This window comes from Cladophialophora bantiana (genome assembly GCF_000835475.1).
Source record: "Cladophialophora bantiana CBS 173.52 unplaced genomic scaffold supercont1.8, whole genome shotgun sequence".
Lineage (NCBI taxonomy): Eukaryota > Fungi > Ascomycota > Eurotiomycetes > Chaetothyriales > Herpotrichiellaceae > Cladophialophora > Cladophialophora bantiana.
In genome coordinates, this window is record NW_015971582.1 from 457,174 (window position 1) to 482,314 (window position 25,141).

The window sequence follows — 25,141 nt, forward strand, 5'->3', positions numbered from 1 at the left end:
TAAATGTTTACTCTTCAATTGCATTGCGTTGAGAGATGCTAGCGTTAGCGAATCTTTCTAAATAATTTAGCAAGTGGGAAATAATAGTACCAGGGGAAAACGATGAATTGTATTTTGCCTACCACTGCGACAAAAGCCATCATACTCTCAGGCCTTCGTTAACACTCACCGGGGAAAAACCCCTGAAAAAAGAAAGGATTGGAGTCCCCATTACCTTTTCACTTTCCTTGTCACTTACCTTGTGTTGCCGGGGTCAGTAGTAGCCTGCTACCGCACCCCTTTCTTGTCCATTCGTTTCTGGCCCGATCAATCCATCACTTACCTGTTCTTTGGAACTCGGATTCCCTAAGGTGTTGGTCTTCGACGATCGGCAAAAGGTCCCGGAGTTTACTTGCGGGAGTAGGAGTAGTGGCTGTCAGCTTCGGATACTGCGCCGCGACGACCATAGTTTCCAGGGTCTCGGGAAGACGCGGAGGAGGTTGAAGATGAGGAGAAGTCGTAGCGAGAAGACGAGCCAGACCCAGAGTACGACCCAGAGCCGGACGAGGAGCCATAGGACTTGCTGGATGATGAACCGGAGCCAGAGTTAGCACACAACCTTGAGGCGGCCGAGGCGTTATTCCACTCACTGAACGACGGGGTGGAGTCGTAGTACTTGCTAGATGACGAGCCAGAGCCAGACGACCCGTAGTACGAATCGGAAGGCATTGTCGGTGTGTGATAGGAAACTGGGTTTTGGTATGGGGGGTGAGGGTGTTGAGGGGTCTTCGCCTTTGAGGCTGAGAAGTTTAGGTTGAAAAAGGGAGCAGATGATCTTGGGATAGCCGATGGTTTTGATCAGCTGCCTTTCCCGCCTCAAAGGTGAAAAAGTTTGTTAGTTAGTTAGTATAGAGAGAATCTTTTCGAGGCGGGAGAACTTTGAGAGATTTATAGCTTTTGGGGTTCTATCCTACGCCAAGGGGGGAGTCTGGTAAACAAAGGGTTAATGCCTCGAAAGGAGGCAGTGGCAGACAACGACATGGAAAACTCGTAATATTCAATCATTCCGTTCAAAGCCCACGCTTTGTCCATCAATGACTCTTTGTTGGCTTTCTCGACAGTGTTCAAGGGATTCACTCGGATAACATGAGGCTTCAAACAAAAAGCGTTCTGCTATGCTTCACTTGTGCTTTGAAGGAATTCTTTTGTCCCACCACGAAAATCAGCATCTGTCCAGGTCTTAGCGAGGACAAACCTCGTGTCAGAGCAAAGCCTGCGGATGGACGCAAGTCTGTTTCCGAGAACGGCAGCCAGACTGAGTTTGAACATGCAGAAACATGGCACGTTGAAAGCTTCTGATTGTGGTAGAAAATATGTACGAGGCACGGACTGTGAAAGACGAAGTCTTTCAATTAACGCGTGTCATGTGTGTTGGTGACGCGCACACGTCTCTTTATGTCTTGGCTGCCTTTTTCGTGTTTAGGTGCGTCCCATTGGGGAACCTACATGCCGCCGAGCCATATCAAACAGCAGTCCTACCTTGCTCCTGTCAGTTTTTCTCTCGTCGAGTGTAGTATGTATTTGCCATGTCCAATATTGCCTGGTCGATCACCAGCACCAAGCGTAAGACCAAGTCCACATCTTCAGCGGCAAGGAAGCGACGACGACTACATGACACAGACGGCACGTCCAGCAGTCGACCCTCGAAGAGCCAACAGACTCTGACCCAAGCTCAATGGGTCACAACCTTTCCTCCAAGTCATGACGAAGGCGGTACGCATTACCTAGACGACGGACAAATACGAACCGCGCTACCAAGAAAGCATCAACGAAGCGTGCAGAAGCCTAATTCTACATTGACCCAGATGGATTTCTTCGATTTTCTCCCACGAGACTACACAAACGCTGACGACACTATGCTTGGCGTTGTGAAAAGAGAGGACGACGGCTGCGTTGTTCCCCAACTCGACGGAACATACGACAGCCCCAGAAAGCCTCGCAGGCGCAAAGCAAGCCCGAACAGAGTGAATCCGTCAATAAAGAACGCGCCTTCAAACGGAGCCAGGCCAGCAGATTACAAGCCTAGCGAGAGGAAGAGGAAGATTGGGTTCGCCGAAGAAGAGAACGCAGGGTCATCTGGGAGAAGGACTTCTAAACGTCTGGCAGCGAAGAATGAAGTCCTCTCCGACCCCGTGAACAACTTCGACTACTTTGCTGAAGCGTTGGCGTATCAGACAGGAGATATCAAATACAATACTTCAAATGAGACCTTTAACTACCCTTTGGAAATCAAGAACTCGACAGAAAGCGAGGGCGACGTTGCACTGGACCCAGTGTCTGGAAGTCGATGCTCTGTCCTGCCGCAAACACCAAAAAAGAAGACGACCGTTGTTCTCTCAAGTCAATCCCCTGAGAGCTTGTGTCCGAGCACGCACAGAGGCAAACGAAAGGCAAACGAAACCCCTTCTAGAAGTCACCGAGCGCCTTTGGCTGAGCGATCGGCCAACATTCCTGTGGAAGCCACTTCAACTGGGACAGCAGGGAAGGGACGATGGTCTCTAAGCCATCATTTGCCGAAGAGGAAGATAGTTGTCCTGAAGTTTCCGAAGCAGAACCGTTGTCGACGCCCCACACGTACTGACCATTCTCAAGGAAATCTGTGGTCAATTCCTTCATCCTCACCTGAATTGGTAAGAATGGCCGCCACGGCTGTACAACCCCACACAACTCTATGGACAGCTCCAGAGCATTTTGAAATTCCAGCCACAAGCCAAGGACAGGGGAGTGAACCAACCTCTGTGATCGCCGGGAGTCAGGACAATCTAAATCTGAGTTCCGCTTTTACCAGCAGAAGTAGTGATACAAGGGCGGAAGGTGTGGTGGATTCTGCACAACAAGGAAATCGAGGCGTCATTGTCCGAGACTTTGCTGTCGCTCCTGCTACGCCAGTCAAGTCCGCTCTTCCCGGTTGTGATTGCCACATAATATCACCGCCCTCCCTCGCTCTCGAGACACAAGACGCAAAAGAGCCTGTAAACAAATCCTTGCAGGGAAGTTGGGAGGATGCGGATTTCGGATCGCCGGTTGAAAATGACACGCAGTTCAATATCAGAATCCAGCACCGTATGTCATCCCCTACTCTACCAGGGCATTCGCCTGAGCAGTCAGAAGCTGGATTCAACGCTGTTCTGCCCTCGACTCGGTCGCCAGTCAGTGGCGAGTGTGCCGGTGGAGACAATGAAGGCCCATACTCCGAGCTCCCGGACGTTGAGACATTGCGCTGCCCAGAATCTCCCCTGCCGCTTCCCAGACTGGTAGAGATACCTAGCGCAGAGACAGAGGGCGAGGCGTTTGAAGTGGACAACGATGCAGACGGAGGACCCTTGCCGAAGCCCACCTTTATACATCCGTCGAGCATTCATAGGAAGATGGTACAGGTGCCACTGAACGACACCTTGCAAACCTCATCTCCACATTCCCTCTCGATGGCAAGACTAATCACGCAAAGATCCGTTCATCCTGCGTCAATGCCTCACCCTTCACAAATATCGACCCAAGAGGGCACCCAAGGGTTTCTCCTCCAATCGTCCTTCACACAACACCCTCGAGAAGCCAAGGTTGAGGGCCAATCCGACAAAATCACGATCAAGGACTCTAGTTCTTCCAGTATTCCACTCAGTCAAATCCCCCACCATGTCGGAGAGGACCAATCTCAATGGGATGACGATATCGGCCCAGCTCAAGAATTTGCTTCTGAGGATGATCTTGATCTTGATCCGCCTTCACTCCCACCTCAACCATGCCGACCCCAGCCGGCGCCTCTGCAACTCACCACCGAACAAATCACCGGCAGCAAAAGCAGATCAGAAACGGCGATACCTACAAAAGACAACCACACTCCCGAATATCAGCGCCCTCGGTCCTGCTCGCAACCTAACGACCTTCAACCCGACTCCGACTCCACTCCCGTTTGCATCTCTGAACACTCCCTCCCATCCTCGCCAGACCATCCGCCACCATTGGAGAGGGAATACTCACCTATTCACGGATTCAACAACGAGACCCAGTCAAATTTCACACAGAATGGACACGTCACGGCGGCGTATATCCATCGTCAGCGCGAAGCAGGCATATTCCCGAAATGGTTCGTTCCCACGCCATACCAGGTCCCCGGCTATACGAGAAGGAAATAGTATTGATTTCGTAATACCCGGATGAATGGTCCAGCTTCTATGTGTGAAGTGGTTTAGTTTCAGGCAGTGAAGGCACCCTATCAGGCTTGGTCACAGGATGGACTGGAGATTTGGATTGTTGCTTGCTTGACCGAATCCGATATTATCATGTCTTCGCGATTCGAGTATGACAGTTGAAAAAGAAGCGAGTTGCATTGCGTTGTATGGGCCGCAGGATATAAGTAGTAACCCAGCAACCTAATGGCCCCACTCTGTTGAATTATGGAATGGAATATCTTTAACCGATTTTCTTCTCTATCACGTTGTCCTATCTCCTGAAAAGCCTCAATGCTTCAATCTCGCCCCTGTCCTCCTCGTCTGCCTGTATGCCCTCAACTCCGTCGTCATCACTTGCCCTTTCCCTCTCATCTAAGGCCTCGAGCCTGCCCAACAGACTCCCAAAGAACTCGGCCCTGGCGGCTTCACTCCACGTGGTGCGATCCTCGGGCGCCATGAAATTTTGCAGCTTCTCGTGCACCGTGTACCGGACTTTGCGACCTTTGCTCGCCTTTCTGTCGACGGTTTTGTGTTTGCTGCCCGATATGTGCAGTTTGCTGGGCAGTACGGCGTTGTCACTAATGGCGGCATCGCTGGCGGAGCGAGAGGCAATCAGGTCGCGGAGAAGGGTTTGGTAGAATGGTCCGTCGTCGTAAGCCTGCGTCTCTGGCGAGTAGGATTGGGCGATGAGTTTGGAGGACTCGGTTGCGAGATAGGTGTCGAGCACGTCTGTGAGGCGCGAGCGTACGGGCGCTTGAGATGGCTTGAGTAGTTTGGATCGCGGGGCAGGATCTAGCACTGGCTGGGTTTTCGCGTGCCACTTGTCGATCACGCTGCGGCGGAGCGTGTAGGAGTATGTGTCGAGGGAGGTGTAATGTTCCCACATCTCTGAGAGAGGGGTTGTTCTTGTCGGGTTGAGCGGAAGTTTTCTTTTTAGAGACTTAATTTTGGTTTTGTCATCGGATGGGGTGTGTCCTTGGGCGGAAAGAATGGTGCAGCGTATGGAGTCGATAGTTGACCATAAAGCCAGCGCTGCATCTTCAGCTTGTCGCGCGGCGCTCTTCACCTCCTCTTCGTTGACGAAGGAGGGAGGCAACCCATTCGTAGTCGTAAGGCCCTTTTGCAACTTGATCCTGGCGTCGAGGAGACGATCAAACGTTCGCCGTTGTTGCTTGACCGCCTCACCCTTCTTCACATCGGCATTGGCCGCGGCTGACAATGCAGATGCTAGTGCCGCTGTCGATACGGACTCGAATGCAGCTTTCCTCAGTTCTTCACGCCCCGCATTTCGAGAGGGCTTTTCATCTGGTGAGGAAGACGATGAAGTGGCTGAGGACATCGAGGAGGCGTCGTCGTCGTCGTCGTCGTCGTCGTCGTCGTCGTCGCCGTCGTCGTCGTCGCCGCCACCGTCGTCTTCTCCATCACCCATATTGATAATATCAGACTCGCCGGAAGCCTGGTCTTCCGACAGACCTGACAAGTCATCCTCAATCTCATCAAGCAAGTCCTCTCCCTTCGCATCAACAACCTTTGGTATCTTGGCACTGCTGTTCCGCAGGCTTATATCGTTGGAGGGTTCTATGTGGTCCTCTCCCGGCTCTTCGTCGCTCTCTAACTCTTCATTTTGATCCATACCCGGGCTCGGCCCTTTGTCGTCCTCCGAAGCCTCTTCGGCCGCTTGGATATCCTCATCCCTGGCAGCAAACGGGTCTTCGTCTTCTTTCGAAGTCTCTTCAGCGCTAGCGATACCTTCATCCCTGGTAGAACGGTGATCTAAATCCTCTTCTTTGTCTGAGGGCGCAAAAATATCTTCATCGTCCTCTTCATCTTCGAGTGCTTTGCGACTCACGGCCACCCCTCCGTACTTTTCGTCCAGTAATGGCTGCTCTGGCTGCCGCAGTCTGCTCTCCCCCACTGTTTCGTAGTGCGCTCGGCTGGCATCATCATGCAGGTCTTCGTTTTCAGACACTTCATCGTCACTCGGGCGTAAGTACCTATCGTCTTCGGGGTCGAAATCTGCCAGCCCTTTAGTGAGTGGAATTGACTAGCAATAACCCCTCTATAGAATTAATGACCAACCTATCGCTTTCCTTCGCTCTGAGTCAGCGGCCTGCTCTTTCAGACTCTTCATTTTTGATTCCTTTCTGGAGGGTGACAAGATTCGGGGCGCTGGTTGCGTCGCAGGTTCTTTTTGCAATCGAAATAATTTCTTGGAGAATTCGGCGTAACTTTCCCCGCAGATCCCGTTGGTGCCGCTGGTGCCTCGACCCAGCGAGCCAGTAGGGGAACTAGAGCCCGGCAAACCCACCTCGCCACCTAATCACAGCCCGGACTTCGCCGGGAGAATATCGTGCTATATAAAATTTTTCCGAGAAAAATCTTCGAAATCTGGCTGAATAGTTCAGAGGTAGAATTCTTGCTTTGGGTTTCCATTGCTTAATTGTAAGAGGTCCTGGGGTGAGTCTATTCCTTTCTCAGGGTGTAATAAGGTTGCTAATACGACTTCAGTTCAATTCCCAGTTCAGCCCGTAATTTTTCCCATATTTTTGGACTTTTCTTTTTTCTCCCTTGAGAGTACTCGGCAAAATGGTCTCCAATTGCACAGCGATACGAATACAGCGTATATCTTTTTGATTCAAGTTGGACTCGAGAACTGTGCGATCACGTGGCAGGCATTCACTGTGTCATTTGATTGGCGGGAAGACAACATCAGGCAGCCACGTCGACCTCCAACACAATTCGATGCCCTCTTGACATCGGTATACGCTCCGTGTTCATGTCCTCCGTCTGATCAATGCACGCCTTGTGTATGTGATCCTCTTGAGCGGTCACATAGTCCAGGAAGGGATCTCCCCTTTACAATGAGCCACATGCGACACTTTCCCGTAGCCTCTAAACGCAATGCCGCGCAGGACGAGTCAGCGCGGGGGAAAAGCGACAAGGGCAACGCGACAGTCAACCCGTCAGCGAAGAAAGCCCGAAGATGATATTCCAGAAGTTTATCGCGACATGCTCGCCGAAGTCGCCGCCGAGCAACAAGCTTCTGCTTCTACCTCGCGAGCCCCGAAGCGCCGGAAGATAAGCGAGGAACCATCCACCAAGATCGAGCTCGATTTTGATCTATTTGGCTCCTCAATAGACGCCAAAGATGCCGATGACGCGGCGCCAACGCTACAACAGGTCGTCTTTGATGACTTCGAGGCCTCGGATGAATCCGATGCTGAGTTCGAAGACGTAGATCTCGAACCAGCCACGGGCGAAGTTGTTGAAAACGGACAACTCGAGCAGAACACCCTCGAACTCGACTTGTCCAGCACAAGTACGTCAAGGCGTGCCGTTCAACGACGCAAGCCTGTTGGCCTAGCAGAACGCAAGCTTCGTCTAGATGTGCACAAAGCACATGTCATTTTCTTGCTGGCTCACCTCGCCTGCCGTAATCGATGGTGCAACAGCGAGTCAGTACATTCCGTCTTGAAGCCTTTCGTATCTCGTAAGGTGATCTCATTGCTTCATGTCGACGAGTCTAAACCTCAATATCAAAGATCACACTCTTTCAACAAGGGCATTGAGGAAATCTGCGCCTTGTGGAGGGAGCAATGGAAAATTACTGCACGAGGGATGAGACGTGCTCATTGGAGAGAAGATGTCGACGCGGTCAAGGAGAGCGACGATGCTGAGGATTTGATCGACTTCGACGACTTCAAAGCCGCAGCGGTTTCTCGCTCTGGCTCGAGAGATCTGGGAGCTCAACTATTCTGCGCACTACTCCGCTCAGTTGCCGTAGATGCCCGGTTGGTATGCTCTCTTCAAGTATTACCGTTTTCTGGAGTTGCCAAGGGGCAAACTCCCGAAAAGCTCAAACCCCAGTATCTTTATGCGCCCGCTCAGAATTATGGTTCAGCCTCTCGAGACACGAAGACCACTACTGGGCCAGAACGAGCTCCGAACCCCAAGAAAAAAAGGATTGTCGAATCTCCCTTCCCAATATTTTGGGTCGAAGTATTTTCCCCTTCTGTGCAGACATGGATCCCGCTGGACCCTCTCGTGCGCAACACAATCAACAAACCGAAGACGGGCTTCGAACCTCCTGCGTCTGATCAACTAAACAGCATGACTTATGTGATTGCATTTGATGATGACGATTCGGCAAAAGATGTGACAAGGCGCTACACTCAATGGTACAACGCAAAGACACGTACGCAACGGGTGGAAAGTACCAAGGGCGGCGAGAAATGGTGGGAGGTGACAATGGACCATTTTCGGAAACCCTTCAGCGAGATTAGAGACGAGATAGAGGACGCGAGCCTCCTCAAGCGCGCCGAGAGCGAACCCATGCCCAAAAACATTCAAGATTTTAAGGGACATCCTATATATGTTCTGGAGCGGCATTTGCGCATGAATGAGGTCATTCATCCTCGACATGAGGTGGGCAAAGTGAGTTCTGGAGCCATGAAAAGTGCGAAGCTTGAGGGTGTGTTCCGCAAACGAGATGTCCATGTATGTCGCACTGCGGAGGCGTGGTACCGGAGGGGTCGTGATGTAAATGAAGGAGAGCAACCCCTGAAGCGAGTGGTTCTTAAGCGACAGCGGAATCAGAACGCTCCAGCTGCCGAGGACCTCGACAACGAAGAGGAGGCTCATGAAGGGGTGGCTCTTTATGCGGAGTATCAGACCAGTCTGTACGAACCGCCACCTGTCGTCGATGACAAGATCCCCCGAAATGCGTATGGAAACCTCGATGTCTACGTCCCGTCGATGATACCAGCTGGTGCAGTCCACATTCGACATCCGCTCGCATCTGCAGCCGCTCGCGTCCTCAGCATTGATTACGCAGATGCTGTAACAGGATTTCAGTTCAGAGGCCGCCAGGGCACGGCCATTATTGATGGTGTGGTCGTAAGCATGCATATGACGAATGCTATGATCAATGTCATTGAAGGTCTCGAAGCTCAGGCGGCGGAAGAGGTGCTCGAAGCGAGAACCAGAGTCATCCTGGCGACATGGAAAAGATGGCTTACTGCTTTGCGCGTGCGCGAGCATGTACATCGGCATTACGGCCATCAGACAAATGGCGCCAAGGCTAAAGATGCCAATGCAGAACGAGACACAGCCTACCAACAAGAGGAAGATGGTGGGGGATTCATGCTTGACCAGGCAGATCTCGATCAAAGTGAGAACGAAGCTGCCGGCACTGTCCCTTCGGCATCGCCAAACCCGAAACCTCTGAACCAGCTTCTTCCTGCGGAAGTTGTGCACCAAGATGTGATTGTCGTAAGGTCTCCGAATAAACTCGCACAGCCGCCCTCCAATCTATTGCTCCCTCAGGACCAAGTCGCAGTGGCACCAACAAATGAGGTCAAAAGTGGATGTTTCCTCCTTGAAGCGGATAACGCTGGCGGAGGCTTCATTGCCCAAGAAGAGATGGACCCGGACTCTTCCACAAGCCGCAAGCACGAACACGCCGCGGTCATGCATGGCATGCTCGCGAACGATGAAGGTGGTGGTGGTTTCATTCCTGAAGAAGACAATGGAGGCGGCTTCCTGCCCGATGATGAAAACGAAGACAACGAACCATCCCATCCGCAGGCAAGTACGGCCGGCTTCATCAAGAAGGAAGATGTCACCCTTCCCGAGACAGAGCACGCGTCACTCGAGCAGAGACTGAAGAATGCTTCTGCCGCTGCGGAAAATGCGACCGCCGCCGGCGGAGATAGCACTGCCAAGCCCCCGAACGGAATAACAGGAGGGGAGACAAGAGAGGAGGACCCAGCACCCTCAACACATATTCCTGATGCGGACAATCTAGCGTCGAGTGATCAGCCACTACCGGCGAACGCCACGGTCGAGCCGCAGCAGCCGACTTTTGGGAATGGGGTTTCCACAGCTGGTCAAGCCGGCGAAGGAGAAAAAGAAGACGAAGTAAAAAATGGTCCTCCAGGGCTCCAGAGTCCCGGTTCTGGTTCTGGTTCTGGTTCTGGTTCTGGTTCAGTTTCTGTAGCGGGCTCTCTCCTCTCACACGATCCTGAAGACGACGACGCCGAGCCCGAGTGGTTACTGGCCAGCCTGGGAGAGATTGACTAGAGAGGGAGGGCGAGCTTTCTTGGCGAGAACTAGGTCCTGTACTTATAATATATTGATTGCTGTGACCCAACATGACTTTCTATCCGATAAGTGAGATGCCAGCCAAAAGTCACATCCACGGAAAACAGTGGTTGTGGGCGACACACACCAGAATACCACATAGTTAATATAGTACAATACAGTTCAGAGGTACACTAAGCATCAAGCATGATATATCAGAAACTGGATACCCCAGGTCCAACCTCATTGTCCTATAATCCGTGCTCTACTCTAAAGGATTGACTGCACGCCATGGTGGTTGGGTGTTGCAGTGTGTCCTGGACCATATTCGATTGATCTGCATTGGATTCTACTACATTGTACTGTGTTGCATTGCATTGTGAATTGGCTATCCTAGACTACGTAGACTAACTAACAGAACGCAAGAGGGTGGGTATCTCAACATTTGAACAACAATCCTGCATTTTCTGACTGACTTGAGAGAGGAGACAGGTGCTAGAAGGAAGAGGGAAAAGAACGATCAACAAAAAAAAAAAAGGAATTCTGGCTCGGCTTCGTGGTGTACGGCTGCTCACTCGCCAGCTGGCACACTGGAAAAGAAAAAGAAATAAGGGTCATGGATATGCACAAAGCAAACAGAGAGCGTCTGAGTTACTCAACAAGGGGAAAACCAACAACAACATTAGAGAAACGACATTCCGACAAGACCCCGTATTACTGTCATCCAACAAGCCGTAACTCTCCTCCAAAGTCCAGTGGTCTTGCCTCGTGAAAGATAACCAACTGGGCGCTCCCCCCGCCCCGGGGGGAGGGGGGGGGGCCGCTGTCTTCTCACATCTGGACTCCACCCGGTGAAGACCACTAATCTAAATCCTCGTCGTCCTTTTGAACGTCCGCCGTCGGAGTCTGAGTCTCATCTTCGACGCGACTCAAAATCCCCGCCATCTTCTGATGCTCTTCGAGGAAATCTTCGCTCAGATCGTCCAACTGCCGGATCTGCTCTTGGATGCCGGCCAACTGACCTGCAACATTCAGACTTTTCCCATTCGTCGCTGGGCCAGGTGCCGTTTCGTCAGCTGTGGCGCCTGTTGCTTCAGACGCTGCTTCTCCAGGGCTGGCCCACCGACTAGATTCCAGACCTTGTTTTGGGGATCTAGGAGAAGTGGCATTCACAGGTTTCTCAGGAGGCTTCGGGCTTGAAAGCGTAGTCGCCTCAGTCTTGAATCGTTCCGCCTCTTTGCTAGCACTCTCGGCGAGGTTGCGTTGAGTTTCGATTTCGAGCATTGCTCCTTCCAGGTCGGCTTCAAGTGACGCGATAGTCTTCTTTGCTTCGTCGAGAGTCGCCTTGATGCCGTCGACGCGCTCTGAATCAGGAGCCCTCTCCGCCGCCAATTTGGCATCATTCAACTCCGTGAAGACCTTTTCGAGTTGGGCATCATATTCTGCCCTGACCTCGCGGATCGCATGGTCGTGCTTCTCCTGCAGTGCAACAAGCTCCTTTTGGGCATCCGTGTACTTCTTTTTCAATTCTTCGAGCTGTGAGGGATCAGGTCGCTGCGCAGCAGCTTCCTTCGCAGCAATCAGCTCTTGCTTCATCGCCGCGAGAGCAGATTCTCGTTCCTCGTTTGCTAGTACCATTGCTTCGTGGTGCTTTTTCTCAACCTCTCTGGCATGTTCTTGTGCTTCAGCAAGTTGAGTTCGAAGTTCCTCCAGCTGTGCGGTTGAAGATTGACCGGACTCAGCGGCATTGCGCGCCCCCTGCAGCTCCGCTTGAAGTTGCGTGAGTGCGGCTTCGTGTTCCGATTTGACTTTTTGCCAGGTTTGTTCATGTTGCTTCTCAGTTTCTGCGAGGCGGGCACTAGCGGCCGCATTTTGCTCCTCTAGTTGGTCAACTTGGGTCTTCCACTGGCTCTCCAGGGTCTTCATGATCTCATCCAATTGGCTGTCATGTTCTTCCTTCATCTTTTTCTTTAGTTCTTCGAATTGAGATTCGTTTGCGGCTTGGCTGGACTCGACGGATTTGGCATGCTCTTCGCGCACTTTCTCAATAGCTTGCTCGTGTTGTTCCTTCAGCGTGTTCTCGAGCTCGGCAAGCGCCTTTTCATGTTCAGCGCGTAACGCCTCCATGTCCTCGTGAACCCTAGCCTCCAAAACCTTCTTTGCATCCAAGAGTTGATCGTGTTCCATCTGAAGCTCACTCATTCGTGCAAGTTTAATCACGGAAGTCGACATGTCTGCTTTTAGTTTCTCGAGAGCTTCATTGAGTTCCTCCTCCTTTTCTTTGGCCTCTTTTTCTGTGTTTTCAAGAATAGATTTCACCATCTGTGTCTGGAATCTGTTACCCTCGAGCTCCTCTTGAAGAGATTTTGTTTGTGACTCCAGCTGGCGTTTCTCATCTGCGAGGCTCGATCGTAATTCGTCAAGCGCCTCCTCATGAAAAGACTTGGCCTTGCTCTCTCTGTCCTGAAGTTGTCGTGCATGCTCCGCTTTTAGAGAAGTGATTGTCTCGGCATGACGCGAGGAGATCTGCTCTTCCAAGTGACTCAGTTGTTTTGCATGCTCATCTTTGATGGTTTGCACAGACTCTTGAGCTGATTTGAGCTGACCCTTTAAATCCATGACCATAGTGGCGTGGGATTCCTTCAACGCGTTCAGCGCAATTTCATGTTCTGTAGCTCGCTTTTGCCCAACCTCTTCTAGCTGCTTCAAATGGGTGGATCTTGCATTTGCCAGCTCGGCCTCCGCGGCATTCAGCTGTTGCTCAAGGTTTCGCATTCTTTCAATATGAATCTTCTCGGCCTCTTCAACGGCCCTCTGTTGTGACTCCGATGCCTCGGACTTCATGCGATCGAGTTGTTGCACATGTCCGGTTTCAATAGACTCCAAATCCTTGAGCGAGGCGTTCATCTGGTCCTCCAACTGCTTGATCTGGGAGGAATGTGTTTGCTTGAGGGATGAAACTTCCTTGTGGGAGTCGTGGAGCTTTTGTTCGAGCTGCTGGATCTGCTCGGCATGAGCAGATTTCAGCGTCGCAACTTCTTCCTCGTGTTTCGCTTGCGATCCGGACAGAAGGCTCTCGAGCTCCTTTTGATGAGATTTCAATGCGGCAAGTTCTTCTCGAGCAGACTCGCTCTGGGCCTCGTGATCTTTCAAAATTTGCTCATGGCTTGCGGTAGCCTGGTCGAGAGCGGTCTTGGCTGTATCTACTTGACTTTGCATCGCTGCGAGAGCTCCCTCGTGCCCCGCTCTCTTTGCCTCTGCTTCATCTTTGGTCTTTTGTAACTGAGCTTCGAGATCTTGGATTCTACTTGAATGCGAAGCCTTGTAACTTTCAAGCTCGGCGTTTGCGGCGCTCAGGTCTGCTTCGGATTTCTTCAACACTTTTTGCAATTCGCTTTCTTGCGAATGCTGTGCCTTCTTCAGTTCTTCTTGCGCGTCACTTAATTGCCGCTTGATAGCTTCTAGTTCTTCCGTATGTGCTTCCTGGACGGCCGCGAGGGATGAAGCGGCGGCGGCGTTCGCATCAACCTTTTCTTGTTGTAGATCTTTGATCTGGTTCTCGAGCTCTCTGACTAGTGCGACCCGGGCATTGCTTTCCTCATCCCTTGCTTGTTGGAATTCCAGAACTTGATTTTTCAACGATACAATGACTTCACTTTGGCGAGACGTTTCCGCATTAATTTTAGCCAGTTCTTCCTGTTGCTGGGCGATTTCTTTCTGTTTGTTCACAACCTCTGTAGCCAATTCATCAAGCTTGCTTTGGCTTTCGGCAAGCTGTGATTGGTAAGTAGCTTCGAGAGTTGCATTCTTGGTGCGGAGCTCCTCTTGGAGCTCCGCGTTACTGTCCCTCGTCGAAGCCTGTTCAATAGCGGCATTGCGAAGTTCTTCCAGTTCTAACTTGGACCGCTCAATCTCCTCCTGCGCAAGGGCGAGTTCAAGAGAGAGCTGGTCTTTTTTGGAATCGTGCCCTCGCACCTCTTCTTGATGTGCACTCTCCATTTCCGAAAGCTTGGTCTCGTGGAGTGAGGTAAGTTGGTCAATTTTCGCGGCATGCTCATTTCTCATGGCCTCCGTAGCTTCCTGCACGCGTAGGCTCTCTTCCTCCGCGCTCTTGCTGAACTGTTCGAGTTTCGCCTTCAAGTCTATCAACTCGGCTTGTAAGGCGGCGACTTGGGCCTGGCTTTGAAGGGTTTCGTCCTGCGGCTCCGTTGCAGCCGCAGCCTCAATGTTTTCCACTGCTTCAACCGCGGACTCAGGAGCTGTTTCTTCAGCCACCGATTGCAGCTCCTCTAATTCCGCGGCACTTGGTACTCGACCGTGAGTACGTTCGAATTCCCTGACCTTGGCAAGATCCGACTTGAGTTTTGCGATTTTACTTGCGGCATCTTGATTCATGGACTGTTGTTCTTGTTCATCGGCACCATCTGCGGTCATAGCTGCTTGCAACATGCTATTGACAAGCTCAAACTCTCTTATCCGCTGCTCAATCAAGAGCGATCTCGTGGATTTCCTCGATTCCAGCGCGGGACGGGCATTCCCGGCAGCCTTCTCTTCTGCGGCTGATGATATATTTTCCTTGTTATCTTCGGGCTCTTCAATACCGGTCTTGACGGCAGGGGAAGCAGGGATTGTGCTCAGGCGCTTCTTCTCAGCAAGCGGTCCGGTAGCAACACTTCTTGAGGAGGAAGCGAGGGCCTTCGATCGCGTAGCAGAACTGGTCGAGGCCAAGGTACGGGCGGCGCTCGGGGTGGCAGCTACCTTCCTCGCGCCAATTGGACTGCTGGTGGGTTGTTGACTTGATGTCCCTGCGGCTTGCATGGATGTTCGTCGAGCAGGGGTGGCCGCAACGGACTTGGAGGCAGAGGCTCGATCAGACGTCGTGGAGGGTGCCAGAGACATCCTCTTTGGTCTTGCAGATATGCCATCTTTGCTCTTCTCGTCGCCAGAAGGCTTCTCGTCCACCGACACCGACGTGTCTGATTCTCTTTTCTTATGGGTTGCAATTGAGGAAGTCGAGGCTGTGGCAGAGGGTTTGCGAACGGTTGTGCTTGCAGCAGTCGGTCTGGCTGGCGGCTTGCTCAAAGAACTTCCGGCGGTATGCCTAGCAGCCGACGAGGTAGCAGTAGAGGTAGAGGTCGGTCTAGTCGTAGAACTTGTCGACAGTCTGGAGGTCGGAGCCTTGGTCACTGGCCGGGACGGAGGATGGGTTGCCTTCGCCTTGAGAGTCACAGTTTCATCCTTTTTGTCCATGGCTGCAGGATGAGGCAGAACTCCGACAAGATCAGGCGGCAAACAGCAGGGAGATGGAGCAGAAGCGGAAATCCGTCAGAGAGGAGAGAAGGCAGCAAGGGCAATGCTCAATCAGCCTGATCTCAGACCTGCTGGTCGCAGTCGCCGCGGCACCAGACGCGTTCCTATTTTTTGGCTGCGTGCAAAAGTCGTGATTCCAGGACGAGACAAGACGAGCCCCCGAAAGAAGCGAGCAAGGCGAAGAAGCGACGAAGCGAGCCCCCACCAGTGACCACCAGCAACAGCATCACGAGGCTAACTTCTCTATCACAGACAAGTTTTTCGCCGTTCCTCTTGCACGAGTCCCTTCCCCGAGATTAGTGGTTTCAGCCTGCTCCTGCCCCTCCTCTTCGCTTTGAGGCACCTGCGCCGCCGTCTCACCTCGCCAGCGACCGGTATGACCAAGGCTGCTTTGGAGGTGACTTTAGCCATGCTACTCTACTCGATTACAATACGAGGACATCCGGGAACTGAAGCTCCCGTTCCGGGGTGCCATTGAATTGGCTCATCATTCAGTACCGACAACATACAGACCGAGTAAGGGGTACCTTTATTCCAAGCCAAACCAAAAGTAATCCTACAGCTCGTGTGTTGTACATTCAATCCGGAACACTCCTCAACCAATCCCAGGACTCGTCCAACTCCCCTTCCAGCCGCCTCGCCATCGTCTGCTTCACCCATCTAGCCTTTGCCATGATCTGGTCCATGTCGTATCTCTGCAGTACTCCTCGAGGCCCGCCGTATTCGTCAATGATATCCTCCCACCTCGACTCACCTGTGAATTCTTGCAGAGCATTGACCAACATAATCAATTCGCTTTGATCCCATTGCGTCTCGGCCGGAGGAGGAATGTCTTCAGTGGGTTCTCGTCTTGTTCTTGGTCTGGTGCGCACGGCCGAGCCACCGGCATGGCCAGTTTCTTCGTCGTGGTGAGACTCTCGCACAGCCTGTTCGTCGCCCACGGGAATGTTGTCAATATCAACCGAGTTGGGTTTTGACCTGGAAACCGACCGGCCGGGGATCACTGCATCGTCCTGATAATCTGGACCGTGATATTGTCGATGTTTTGCTCGAACCGCCTCTCTTCTCCGCTCGTATTCCGCTAGTTGTCTCTCCAAGTTCTGCTTCTGTCGGAGTTCAAGCTCGTCGACGAATCTCTCTCGTTCATCCTCGTCGATCGCACGGCAATACTTCTCCACGATGGTTTCAACGTTGCGCGTGATGTCCGACTTCGTCTTACTCTTGACTGCATTCCCTAGCTCAGGTCTCGGCTTCCAATCCCGGGCGCTTTTCACTAGCATGGCTGTTATCTTTAGGAGCTGGCAGATTTCTCTCAGAGCCGTCATGCTGAGCCTATCGTTCTGAAAACACGCCTTCAGTGCCCGTTTGGCTAGTTCTAGCGAACTAGGAATCAAGTGCTCATATAAATCACGAACCATCCTTTTCCGCTCGAGGTCGAAGCGCATATCGGGTCTGTAATGGTAGTCACAGATATGTTTGCAACGTCGCTTCAACAGGCCCAGAGTCCCCCGTTCTTCGCGATTCAGTCCTCCAGGATACCAAGTATTTTCACGATAGAGCTTTTTATAAATTTGCGCCATCTTTTTGAATTCACGCGCACAGGCTTTGCCCTTGATCGACTCTGGTCCCGAGGAAGCGCGGCTCTCGGCAATTTCGGCGGCAGCGACAAGGGAGTCTGTCCAAGCATCTTTGCAATTATGAACTTGCACGGCTACCTCGATACCAGACAACGCATCTTTGATCATCTGTTTTCGTTTGACTCCTGCTTCCGCCGCAGTCTGCTCTGCGGCATTCCGTTCAGCCTGAGTCCGCGGCCCCTGAGTATGTTTCTCTGCACGTTCAGTATGTTCTTCATTTGCTGCGTTGTCTTCTGCCTCCCCTTGGCTTTCTTCGACTACATCGTCGTCGAGATAAGCTTCGGATGTCTCCTCGGCCGGTATTTGCCTTGCAGCTTCAGCAAGTGGGTTAGAAGATTTTGCGAGAGGGTACAGGTTTCGCTCGATCTCGCCGCCAGCTTCTCTCGTTGGTTTGGCAGGGAGTCGTAATTTAGAGGACGACTGCTTTGAAGATTTGGTCGGAACTTCTTCAATAAAAGGTCGGCCAAGTTCTGGTGAGTTCCGCCCCAGGCTTTCTCTCTGGAAAGCTTTGAAGATATCCTCACTGTCGAACGCCTCTCTACCCCTAGTTGCACCTCTTGCTTTTGGCTTGTTTGTAAGGCGGGCACCTTTGTGAAGAGATCGACCAATCTTCTCGATCCGATTCCTCACTGGTCGCTTTCTAGGCGAATCGTCCAAGTTTACCAGCGCATTTGTCTTAGTCTCTAGTATACCCTTGCCCTTGAATGGCGACGCTATCTCTTCTGGCCGTTTGTTGAGCCGTCTAAGCTTCTTGACTGGTTTCAAAGACACTTTCGTCACAGCCTCGGGTCCCCGGTCATTAGGGGTCTCGAGTAGGTCGCATCTGTTGACGGGGTTGGGTGCTGAAAGCGACTTTCGGGCTTGAAGCCTCCGGGACTGGCGTCGGGAGGGACTTGCAGTTGTTGCGATGGCCGCGTCGGAGACAGGTGCAGGAGGCTCGTCAAGTTGAATCCGCTTGTTCCATGGACCTATCGCATGGGGCCCACCACGAGATTCTCTCTTCCTTTTTCTAGGAGGACTTCGTGTCGAATTGGCAGCCTCCTCGTTCAGGATGGCTGTTACGTCTTCCGCTTCCCACTCTGCAGCATCGTGGGCAGAGGATGTACGAGGGTTGCGAGGCATTTACGGCCGACTCAGGAGCGGGGAAACACAGTCTGGGCTGTAAGTCGCACAAATATGGGGTTCGAGGCATTTGCGTGAGTATTGAACTCAGAGCTTTAATGTGTAACTTGACGCGTCCCAAGGAACATTGGTTGCGCAGGCGACCGAGCGACGTTGCGACAAGGCTACTAGGCTGAGCTTACATAAGGCAAAGTGTGATTAACAATACAGCCTTGCCAGCCAGCCAAGCACCAGCGAGACTGTCATCAGATATACATCAACTTGTTCCACCATCTATTTATGTGCATTGTGCCAAAAGACTCTGTTCTCTCGTGTGACTCCTCACAGATTGGGTTCCCATTTCTCCTCTAGTATCACTTCCAAATCGGTCGTCGGGATCCAAGGCATTCAAAGAGAGGCGCCATGGCGACCTTCCCAACTCTTCCAAAGATTGCCAATCTAAAGGAGCATCGCTTCGAAAAGCCGGTGAAGAAGATCTTCGATGGTCCAGATGTTTCCTTCTTCTTGTTGTCGCTCGCATATCGAGACATCATGACATTCATGTTGCAACTGAATAGGTCGGTTTTGCCACGCAAAAGCCAGACAGGCGGAACGAGCATAATATCCGCCTGGCGGTTAGACTCAGAGGAGGCAGTGTCGTCAGACGCGATCTCTCGACTACGCGGTCTGTTGACCAAGCTGATAGAGCTCGTCGACGCTGTTCCTCCTGATACCGGTCCCAGGCGATTTGGCAACGTCAGTTTCCGCAAGTGGTACAAGATCGTCGACGAGCAGGTTGGCGACTTACTAACCGAATACCTCCCAAAAGAATTAGGACTGGCGCATGAAGAGCTTGGTGCATATCTACTCGGGAGCTTCGGCAGCGCTCAACGGCTGGACTATGGGACGGGCCACGAACTCAGCTTCCTTGCCTTCCTGGCTTGCCTTTGGAAACTGAGTTTCTTCCCCCAGTCCGAACCGTGGGTGGAAGAGCGAGGAATTGTTCTGGGTGTCTTCGAGCTGTACCTCATCCTCATCAGAAAACTCATCAAGACATACACTTTGGAACCGGCTGGATCTCATGGTGTCTGGGGACTAGATGACAATTCATTCCTCCCTTACGTTTTCGGCTCCGCCCAACTGTGTCCGCCGATCGCTGAAACCGACGACACACCTACTGAAGGATCCCTCCCCGACGCGCCCGAGGCATCTGAAGTGACACGAGTCAACGTGGTCGAAAAGGAGAAGAGTTCAAACATGTACTTCTCGGCCATCGCCTTCATCTACGACGTTAAAAGGGGACCGTTCTGGGAACACAGCCCTATGCTCTTCGACATATCCGGCATCAAAGACGGATGGGGCAAGATCAACAAGGGTATGATCAAGATGTACAACGCAGAGGTCCTCTCCAAGTTCCCCGTCATCCAGCATTTCCCGTTTGGGTCCCTGTTCAAATGGGAGAAGGATCCCGATGCTAAACCTCCACCGACTTCCACGCACACTGCGAGTCAGCCCCTCCGAAACCCCATTGATACTCTTGCCCCGGGCGCAATGAGACCGGGCGGTCCGCCGATGGGTGCAATGGCTGCCCCCTGGGCTGCTAAGCCGTCGGCAGCGCCAACAGGGTTTGTCAACGGGGTCACGCAGGCGCCTTGGGCAAGTCGAGCACCAGCGCCGCCCCCTCCTCGAGGCGCCTTTGCTGCACCCTTGAGACGTCCCATGCAAGCTCTGAAGGAAACGGAGACGAAGTCGACCCAGAAATCCCCAGAAGGACAGAAATAAGCGTTGTGCGGGCATTAACGAACACAGCTTTCAAAAACTGTATCATTATACACATGAACCAGCCTTAGCCCTAGACGTCTATCAAGTCCGAGGCCACGAGGCGAGGGTATCACGATGAATCTGAATCATAGCCCACCACCAACGCCGTGCTGTTTTCCAATTTTGTCCTTTCCTCCTTCCTCTGCTCCGTCTCCCCTTGGTCCTGCTTCTTCCGCTTGACTCTAGGCTGCCAGATATCTTCCTCTCTTAGGAAGGGATCCGAGGCAACCCTCGTATTGCTTTGTAACGTGCTCTGTAGAATCTCCCTCTTATTAGCCGGTTTTGCCGCGGTGCTGGACTTCGAGTGCGAGGGCGAAGACGACGGGGCCAAATGTGTATCATCGAGGTCAGTGCGAAACATGGGCTTCCTCAAGCTCGTCGAAGACCCTTCGTTCGGCTCTCTGAACTCAGCAAACTTGGCCCTCTCGCCGTCCTCGGCATTCCCAGGCAAAATGTCCAATCCCAACCCGAATTTCTCCTTCAACGCCTCCCCGGTCTTCTCATCCACCTGTCTCTTCCGCCTACCGACGCGAAACTCGGCACGGAGCCTTTTACTCTGCTCGTAGGGATCCGCCCAATCGCGCTCGCTGACTCGCAATAACCCCTCGAGCCTGTCCTTCTGGGAATCGAAAAGGGTCTTGTCCCGAACTTTCTTCTCCAGCGCGCCGAACCCGCCATCCCTCTCCAGCCGCTCTTTATCCTCCTCGGTCGCGCCGATGCGGATCTCTCCATCCAGGACCTTATCGACGCCCGTATCTCTCCTCCTCCCGCCCTCGATGACAACGTACTCGGCATTTTTGGGATCGGTCCTGACCTCCAACCAGCCGCCGCACGCGGCGTGTTTGAACCGGAAACTCCAGATGGGCGTGGAGAAGTAATTGCCCACCCTCTTCTTCTCGGCGTTAAACCGCACGCCCTGTCCAATAATCTGCTCGGGCCGGCAGTGCGTGCACCAAATGGCGAACGGGCACTCGAAGCGGACGATCAAGACACCTTCGGTCTTGAGTTTACGGGCGCGTGAGCCTAGCGCATGGCCTTTCCCGGAGGCGGTGTTGAATGAGACGACGCCCTCGAGATCCGGAGGGACATAGCGTCCCATGTTGAAGCCTTGCATTTTGCCCAGCTGCGTTGTAGACTCAGGACGTTTCACCAAGGGGAGACGAGTGCGTGACTAATCAGTCTGGCTCTTGTGATATTGCAATGGAGCCTCCAGTTTCTAGACGAGGACCCATCTCAGGAGCCGCTCGAACGGACAAGGGAGATACAAGCCAGAGTTGCAAGGAAGAGAGGAAATTGGGGCGCGGTTGCCAGCAGAATGCGGCTGGTTCAGAACTCTGGAGCGCAGTCCGCAAGGAATTACGATGATCCGCTTCCGGCAGCCTTGTTCGCTGACCAGGCTGACCTATTCCCGCTCGTCCCTCAATGGTGGTGGTACTGGAGCGGCTGCAAGGCCCGACCCCTGCGTATATTCTACTTTGGCACTTCAGAAGGTGCAACAAGAGAGAATGATCACACTGAAGTCATTCACGCAAAGTTGACTATCAAAGCTCAACATTGAAATGCCACACCATCCCGCTTCGCAACACTCGACCCTCCACCAGCGAAACCTGTGCCTTCACAGCTAATTTCCACCAGCCTGCCTACTTTGTGAATGCTGTCTTTTCTCCCTTTATGCTTTTGGTTCTTGTCTTTGTTCTCCTTGTCGCCACTGTCTCCAGCTCCGTGCGAGTCACCACTCAGGTCCGCTTCGCAGACATAGCAATAGATGCTCGCCTTGGTCCCTCTCTCCTCTTTCGACGACACACTATTTGAATTCGTACCCCCAAGGAACAAGTCAGCACAGGCACCGCATATAACATGCCCGCACTCTTCTGCCGTCCCCAGCACCGGTCTCGATGTGTTGGTCAGGGCTTTCTTACAGCTCGGACATATCCTTGTTGGCTCGTCCGCCTTCGCACCCGCACCTTTTTCAGGCTCGGTTTCTGCAAAGTCGACCGTGATGAGCGACTTCAGCGAATAGTTATGTTTATCCCCTGGCGTAGAGGCGGGACATAGCGGATGAAGCTTTTGCTGCTTAGGTTTGGAAGAGGTAGTTGTGGATGCCGAGAGGCTGTCGGAGCCTGGGATCCAGAAGCTTGCTTCCGAAGACTTTGGCTTCTTGTTCTTTTCATTGTCTTCATCACCATGACTCTGCGACTCAGATCGATGGGAATGCAACTCTTCAGCTTCCCTCTTCCTCTTTCTTCCCATCTCCTCAGAGCCAACGTCTGCAAAACCCATTGCTGTCCTCTCGAACCTTTCCAGCTCCTTCCTTCTCCTCTCCTCCTCGTCTCTCGCTTTTTGCTCGCGCTCCTCCCTCTCCCTCATCTCGGCTTCCCTCTCGAGCCGTTTAATCTCTTTTCTCTGTGCCATGAGATCGTTCAACGCGCATTCTCTGCAGAACAGATGGACTTTTCGGTTGCCACTGTTTCCATCACCACAAGCAACAGGCGACCTCGCGTAGCCAAGACACAGGCGACAATACCCAAAAGGAAGGAATGAGTCGCGGGTAAGTCGGGTTGATTGACTGCCCCAACTTGACCGGAGGAGCGAGCGTTCATGAGACGTGAAAAAGGCTAGTGCCGTGTTGCGTTTCGAATGGGACATTGTGGACCTGTGGCGTTGCGCCACAGAATTCTCGAGCAGTATCAAGAGTTCGAGGACGAAAACAGATTGGTAGACTTTGAGAATTGAAACTGTTTTTCGATCCTAGGAGGAGACTTCTTAACCGGTAGATCTCCTTGAATGGTAGCACAAGAATAGCTCAAGGCAGACTGGCGGCGTTTCTAACAGTGGGAGAACAGGAAGCCACCCAATCGCCATTCACATGCAAAGTTCGAAGTCGAGGTAGACGAGCTCATCCAACAGCATTCGATGTTCGACGGGAGAGTGCCGTACTTTTGAACTCAACCCTCTTCAATTATTGACAGAGAGGACGCTCATGCCATCAAAAGCCGGCGATAGTTGAGATAGGTTCAGTATCTATTTTTAAGAGACGAAAACTTCAAGGAGGAGCTGGAGTTTGGCTTGGACCTAGGATGTCCGTTTGTTAGATTAAGCACAAATACTCTATATGCGTTTTGCAGTGAAAGGTTGTTTGGTCGAAGGATGGAAATCAACGACGATAGCGCCGGATGACTTTAGTGTGTCGGAACGGATCAACGAGGGACCGGATGCCGCACTACTTACAGCGAGATTTATCTGGCCTTTTGACTAGGCCTTGCGTCGCCAGCCTTGCGAGTTTCTACCCTGATGATGCTGGAAGGCCATGTATAGAAGATGAAAAGATCGCCGCTTTCGACTGAAGTTACCCCTGTGCATTGGCTCCCTTTGTCCGTCCTTTTTATTCAGAAGCAATCAGCAGGACAACTGCCGTGCTAATCATCCACTTTGGCAAGGTAATGAGGGGGAACAAACCTCTCAGGCACGGTGCGCGGATGCAGAACGCCATTCTGCAAAGCATTCCAGGCTCAACCACGTTTCAACTATGGATATCAGATCACTTGCGCTGTCATTCCATCCATATCATTCGTATTAGCGTATTATCGCAGGGACGGAGATGCCGCTCCACTCATCCACATTCGGCACGTTCTTCTCCCAAAATGACAGTGACGCAGGCAGCGCAGGGACGACCATGACTCTTCAACCTGCCTCATCTCTCTTATGACGCCTCAGGCATGAGCATTCCATGAACAGCTGGACGACAAAGTATGCTGGGATCCAGAATGTAACTCCCACCACCACCAATAATATCTGAGCCCACAGGGGCCAGTCTAGGTAATCAGCAGCTGATCGACGTAGAATGTCGTGACGAGGACCGTAGGCAGATGCAAGGACAGGAGCCATTGCAGTAATTATTCTGGTGTCGGTTTGATTCGTGACTGGCGCTCGCAAGAGGCGTGCCGTTATACGCTCACAACACCTGAAGAAAACCATCAGATCGGGATTTCACATCGTAGTGAACAAAAGCTTACCTGACATCTGCAGCTGGCCCTGATTACTGGATGGTGTCTGACGGATGGACCAGACAGTGTTCCGGTCAATGTTGCTTCGAGTGGCAGAGGGGGAAGTGGTTCTCTGTCCATAAAACTCATCATTTTCTGCCGTGTAAGACGACGATATCCCTGGGATAGATGTAACATGACCACAAGGAAGCCATCATTTTTGTTTGAGCAACAGAAGTTCTCGCAGGGCCAAGCCGTCATTCTTTAGCGAAGACGTCTGAGCGTTGTGTCTGCAAACAAAATCCAGACAAAGGGCCCTTCCCACACAATGAGTCCCAGCACAGTCACTACAGCCATTTGCGGCCAGAAGCAGTGACCCTCTGCCTGAAAATTGGACTCTTTATGGGATTCCCAATCGTGTAGAACGGGTTCATCAATGTCTTGACCCAGAGTTCGAAAACCTCGTTCATAAACTGCCGAATAGCCTCCTCTGTCTGAGGACTAGTAGGATTCTGCGGAATTGAAGTCGACGAAATGGTAGATGCTCGAGCGCCAGCGGAGGAGTTGATCACTGCCGATGGTTGATGGAGAAGCATAAATCGAACATTTGTCCCCGTAATGAAGCAACTGATGTGCGAGTTCGTAGGTGCATAGTTGTCAATGACTTTAAGCCACATGTTTGGCGTGAGCCACTGCACTTCTTCCACAACATCCAGGGCGGCGTGGACAATAAACTGGTTCATGTATCGAGAGGTCTCGCCATTGCGGAATCGAGCAACGCCATCGCCGCCAGCTTTTGATGTACCGAAGGTCAATTCGAAGAGCGGCGAGTCGGCCGGCGAGATTATGGCGAAGTAATACGACATTTTTTTTGTGGTTTTTTGGGTGCACTGACCCAGACAAGTCTTCAGATGTGATTTTAGCCAATACGCGCTGATTGAGACCTCAAATGACTGTGTTCGACCAGTGGCAGAAGACATTTAATGCTTGAAGTGGGCGA

The 25,141-nt window shown here is 52.2% G+C and overlaps 10 protein-coding genes across 10 annotated transcripts; 3 read left to right on the top strand and 7 right to left on the bottom strand.

Moving 5' to 3' along the window:
• Positions 1-314: 314 nt before the first annotated feature.
• Z519_05814 (uncharacterized protein) lies at positions 315-708 on the bottom strand (the record flags this gene model as incomplete). The annotated part of the gene is made up of 2 exons (XM_016763554.1): positions 315-562; positions 630-708. The coding sequence occupies 2 exons, from the start codon at positions 706-708 to the stop codon at positions 315-317; spliced, it is 327 nt and encodes a 108-aa protein (XP_016619878.1).
• Positions 709-1,565: 857 nt separating this feature from the next.
• Positions 1,566-4,172, top strand: Z519_05815 (uncharacterized protein; the record flags this gene model as incomplete). The annotated part of the gene is made up of 1 exon (XM_016763555.1): positions 1,566-4,172. One exon carries the CDS (start codon positions 1,566-1,568, stop codon positions 4,170-4,172), a length of 2,607 nt encoding a protein of 868 aa, XP_016619879.1.
• A 307-nt stretch (positions 4,173-4,479) lies between these two features.
• On the bottom strand, positions 4,480-6,339 carry Z519_05816 (uncharacterized protein; the record flags this gene model as incomplete). The annotated part of the gene is made up of 2 exons (XM_016763556.1): positions 4,480-6,224; positions 6,288-6,339. The coding sequence occupies 2 exons, from the start codon at positions 6,337-6,339 to the stop codon at positions 4,480-4,482; spliced, it is 1,797 nt and encodes a 598-aa protein (XP_016619880.1).
• A 770-nt stretch (positions 6,340-7,109) lies between these two features.
• Positions 7,110-10,289, top strand: Z519_05817 (uncharacterized protein; the record flags this gene model as incomplete). The annotated part of the gene is made up of 1 exon (XM_016763557.1): positions 7,110-10,289. The coding sequence occupies one exon, from the start codon at positions 7,110-7,112 to the stop codon at positions 10,287-10,289; it is 3,180 nt and encodes a 1,059-aa protein (XP_016619881.1).
• An 861-nt stretch (positions 10,290-11,150) lies between these two features.
• Positions 11,151-15,539, bottom strand: Z519_05818 (uncharacterized protein; the record flags this gene model as incomplete). The annotated part of the gene is made up of 1 exon (XM_016763558.1): positions 11,151-15,539. The coding sequence occupies one exon, from the start codon at positions 15,537-15,539 to the stop codon at positions 11,151-11,153; it is 4,389 nt and encodes a 1,462-aa protein (XP_016619882.1).
• A 638-nt stretch (positions 15,540-16,177) lies between these two features.
• On the bottom strand, positions 16,178-18,358 carry Z519_05819 (uncharacterized protein; the record flags this gene model as incomplete). Its single annotated transcript, XM_016763559.1, has 1 exon — positions 16,178-18,358. The coding sequence occupies one exon, from the start codon at positions 18,356-18,358 to the stop codon at positions 16,178-16,180; it is 2,181 nt and encodes a 726-aa protein (XP_016619883.1).
• A 402-nt stretch (positions 18,359-18,760) lies between these two features.
• Z519_05820 (uncharacterized protein) lies at positions 18,761-20,119 on the top strand (the record flags this gene model as incomplete). The annotated part of the gene is made up of 1 exon (XM_016763560.1): positions 18,761-20,119. The coding sequence occupies one exon, from the start codon at positions 18,761-18,763 to the stop codon at positions 20,117-20,119; it is 1,359 nt and encodes a 452-aa protein (XP_016619884.1).
• Positions 20,120-20,228: 109 nt separating this feature from the next.
• Positions 20,229-21,272, bottom strand: Z519_05821 (uncharacterized protein; the record flags this gene model as incomplete). The annotated part of the gene is made up of 1 exon (XM_016763561.1): positions 20,229-21,272. One exon carries the CDS (start codon positions 21,270-21,272, stop codon positions 20,229-20,231), a length of 1,044 nt encoding a protein of 347 aa, XP_016619885.1.
• Positions 21,273-21,706: 434 nt separating this feature from the next.
• On the bottom strand, positions 21,707-22,804 carry Z519_05822 (uncharacterized protein; the record flags this gene model as incomplete). The annotated part of the gene is made up of 1 exon (XM_016763562.1): positions 21,707-22,804. The coding sequence occupies one exon, from the start codon at positions 22,802-22,804 to the stop codon at positions 21,707-21,709; it is 1,098 nt and encodes a 365-aa protein (XP_016619886.1).
• Positions 22,805-24,488: 1,684 nt separating this feature from the next.
• Z519_05823 (uncharacterized protein) lies at positions 24,489-25,007 on the bottom strand (the record flags this gene model as incomplete). Its single annotated transcript, XM_016763563.1, has 1 exon — positions 24,489-25,007. One exon carries the CDS (start codon positions 25,005-25,007, stop codon positions 24,489-24,491), a length of 519 nt encoding a protein of 172 aa, XP_016619887.1.
• Positions 25,008-25,141: the final 134 nt, after the last annotated feature.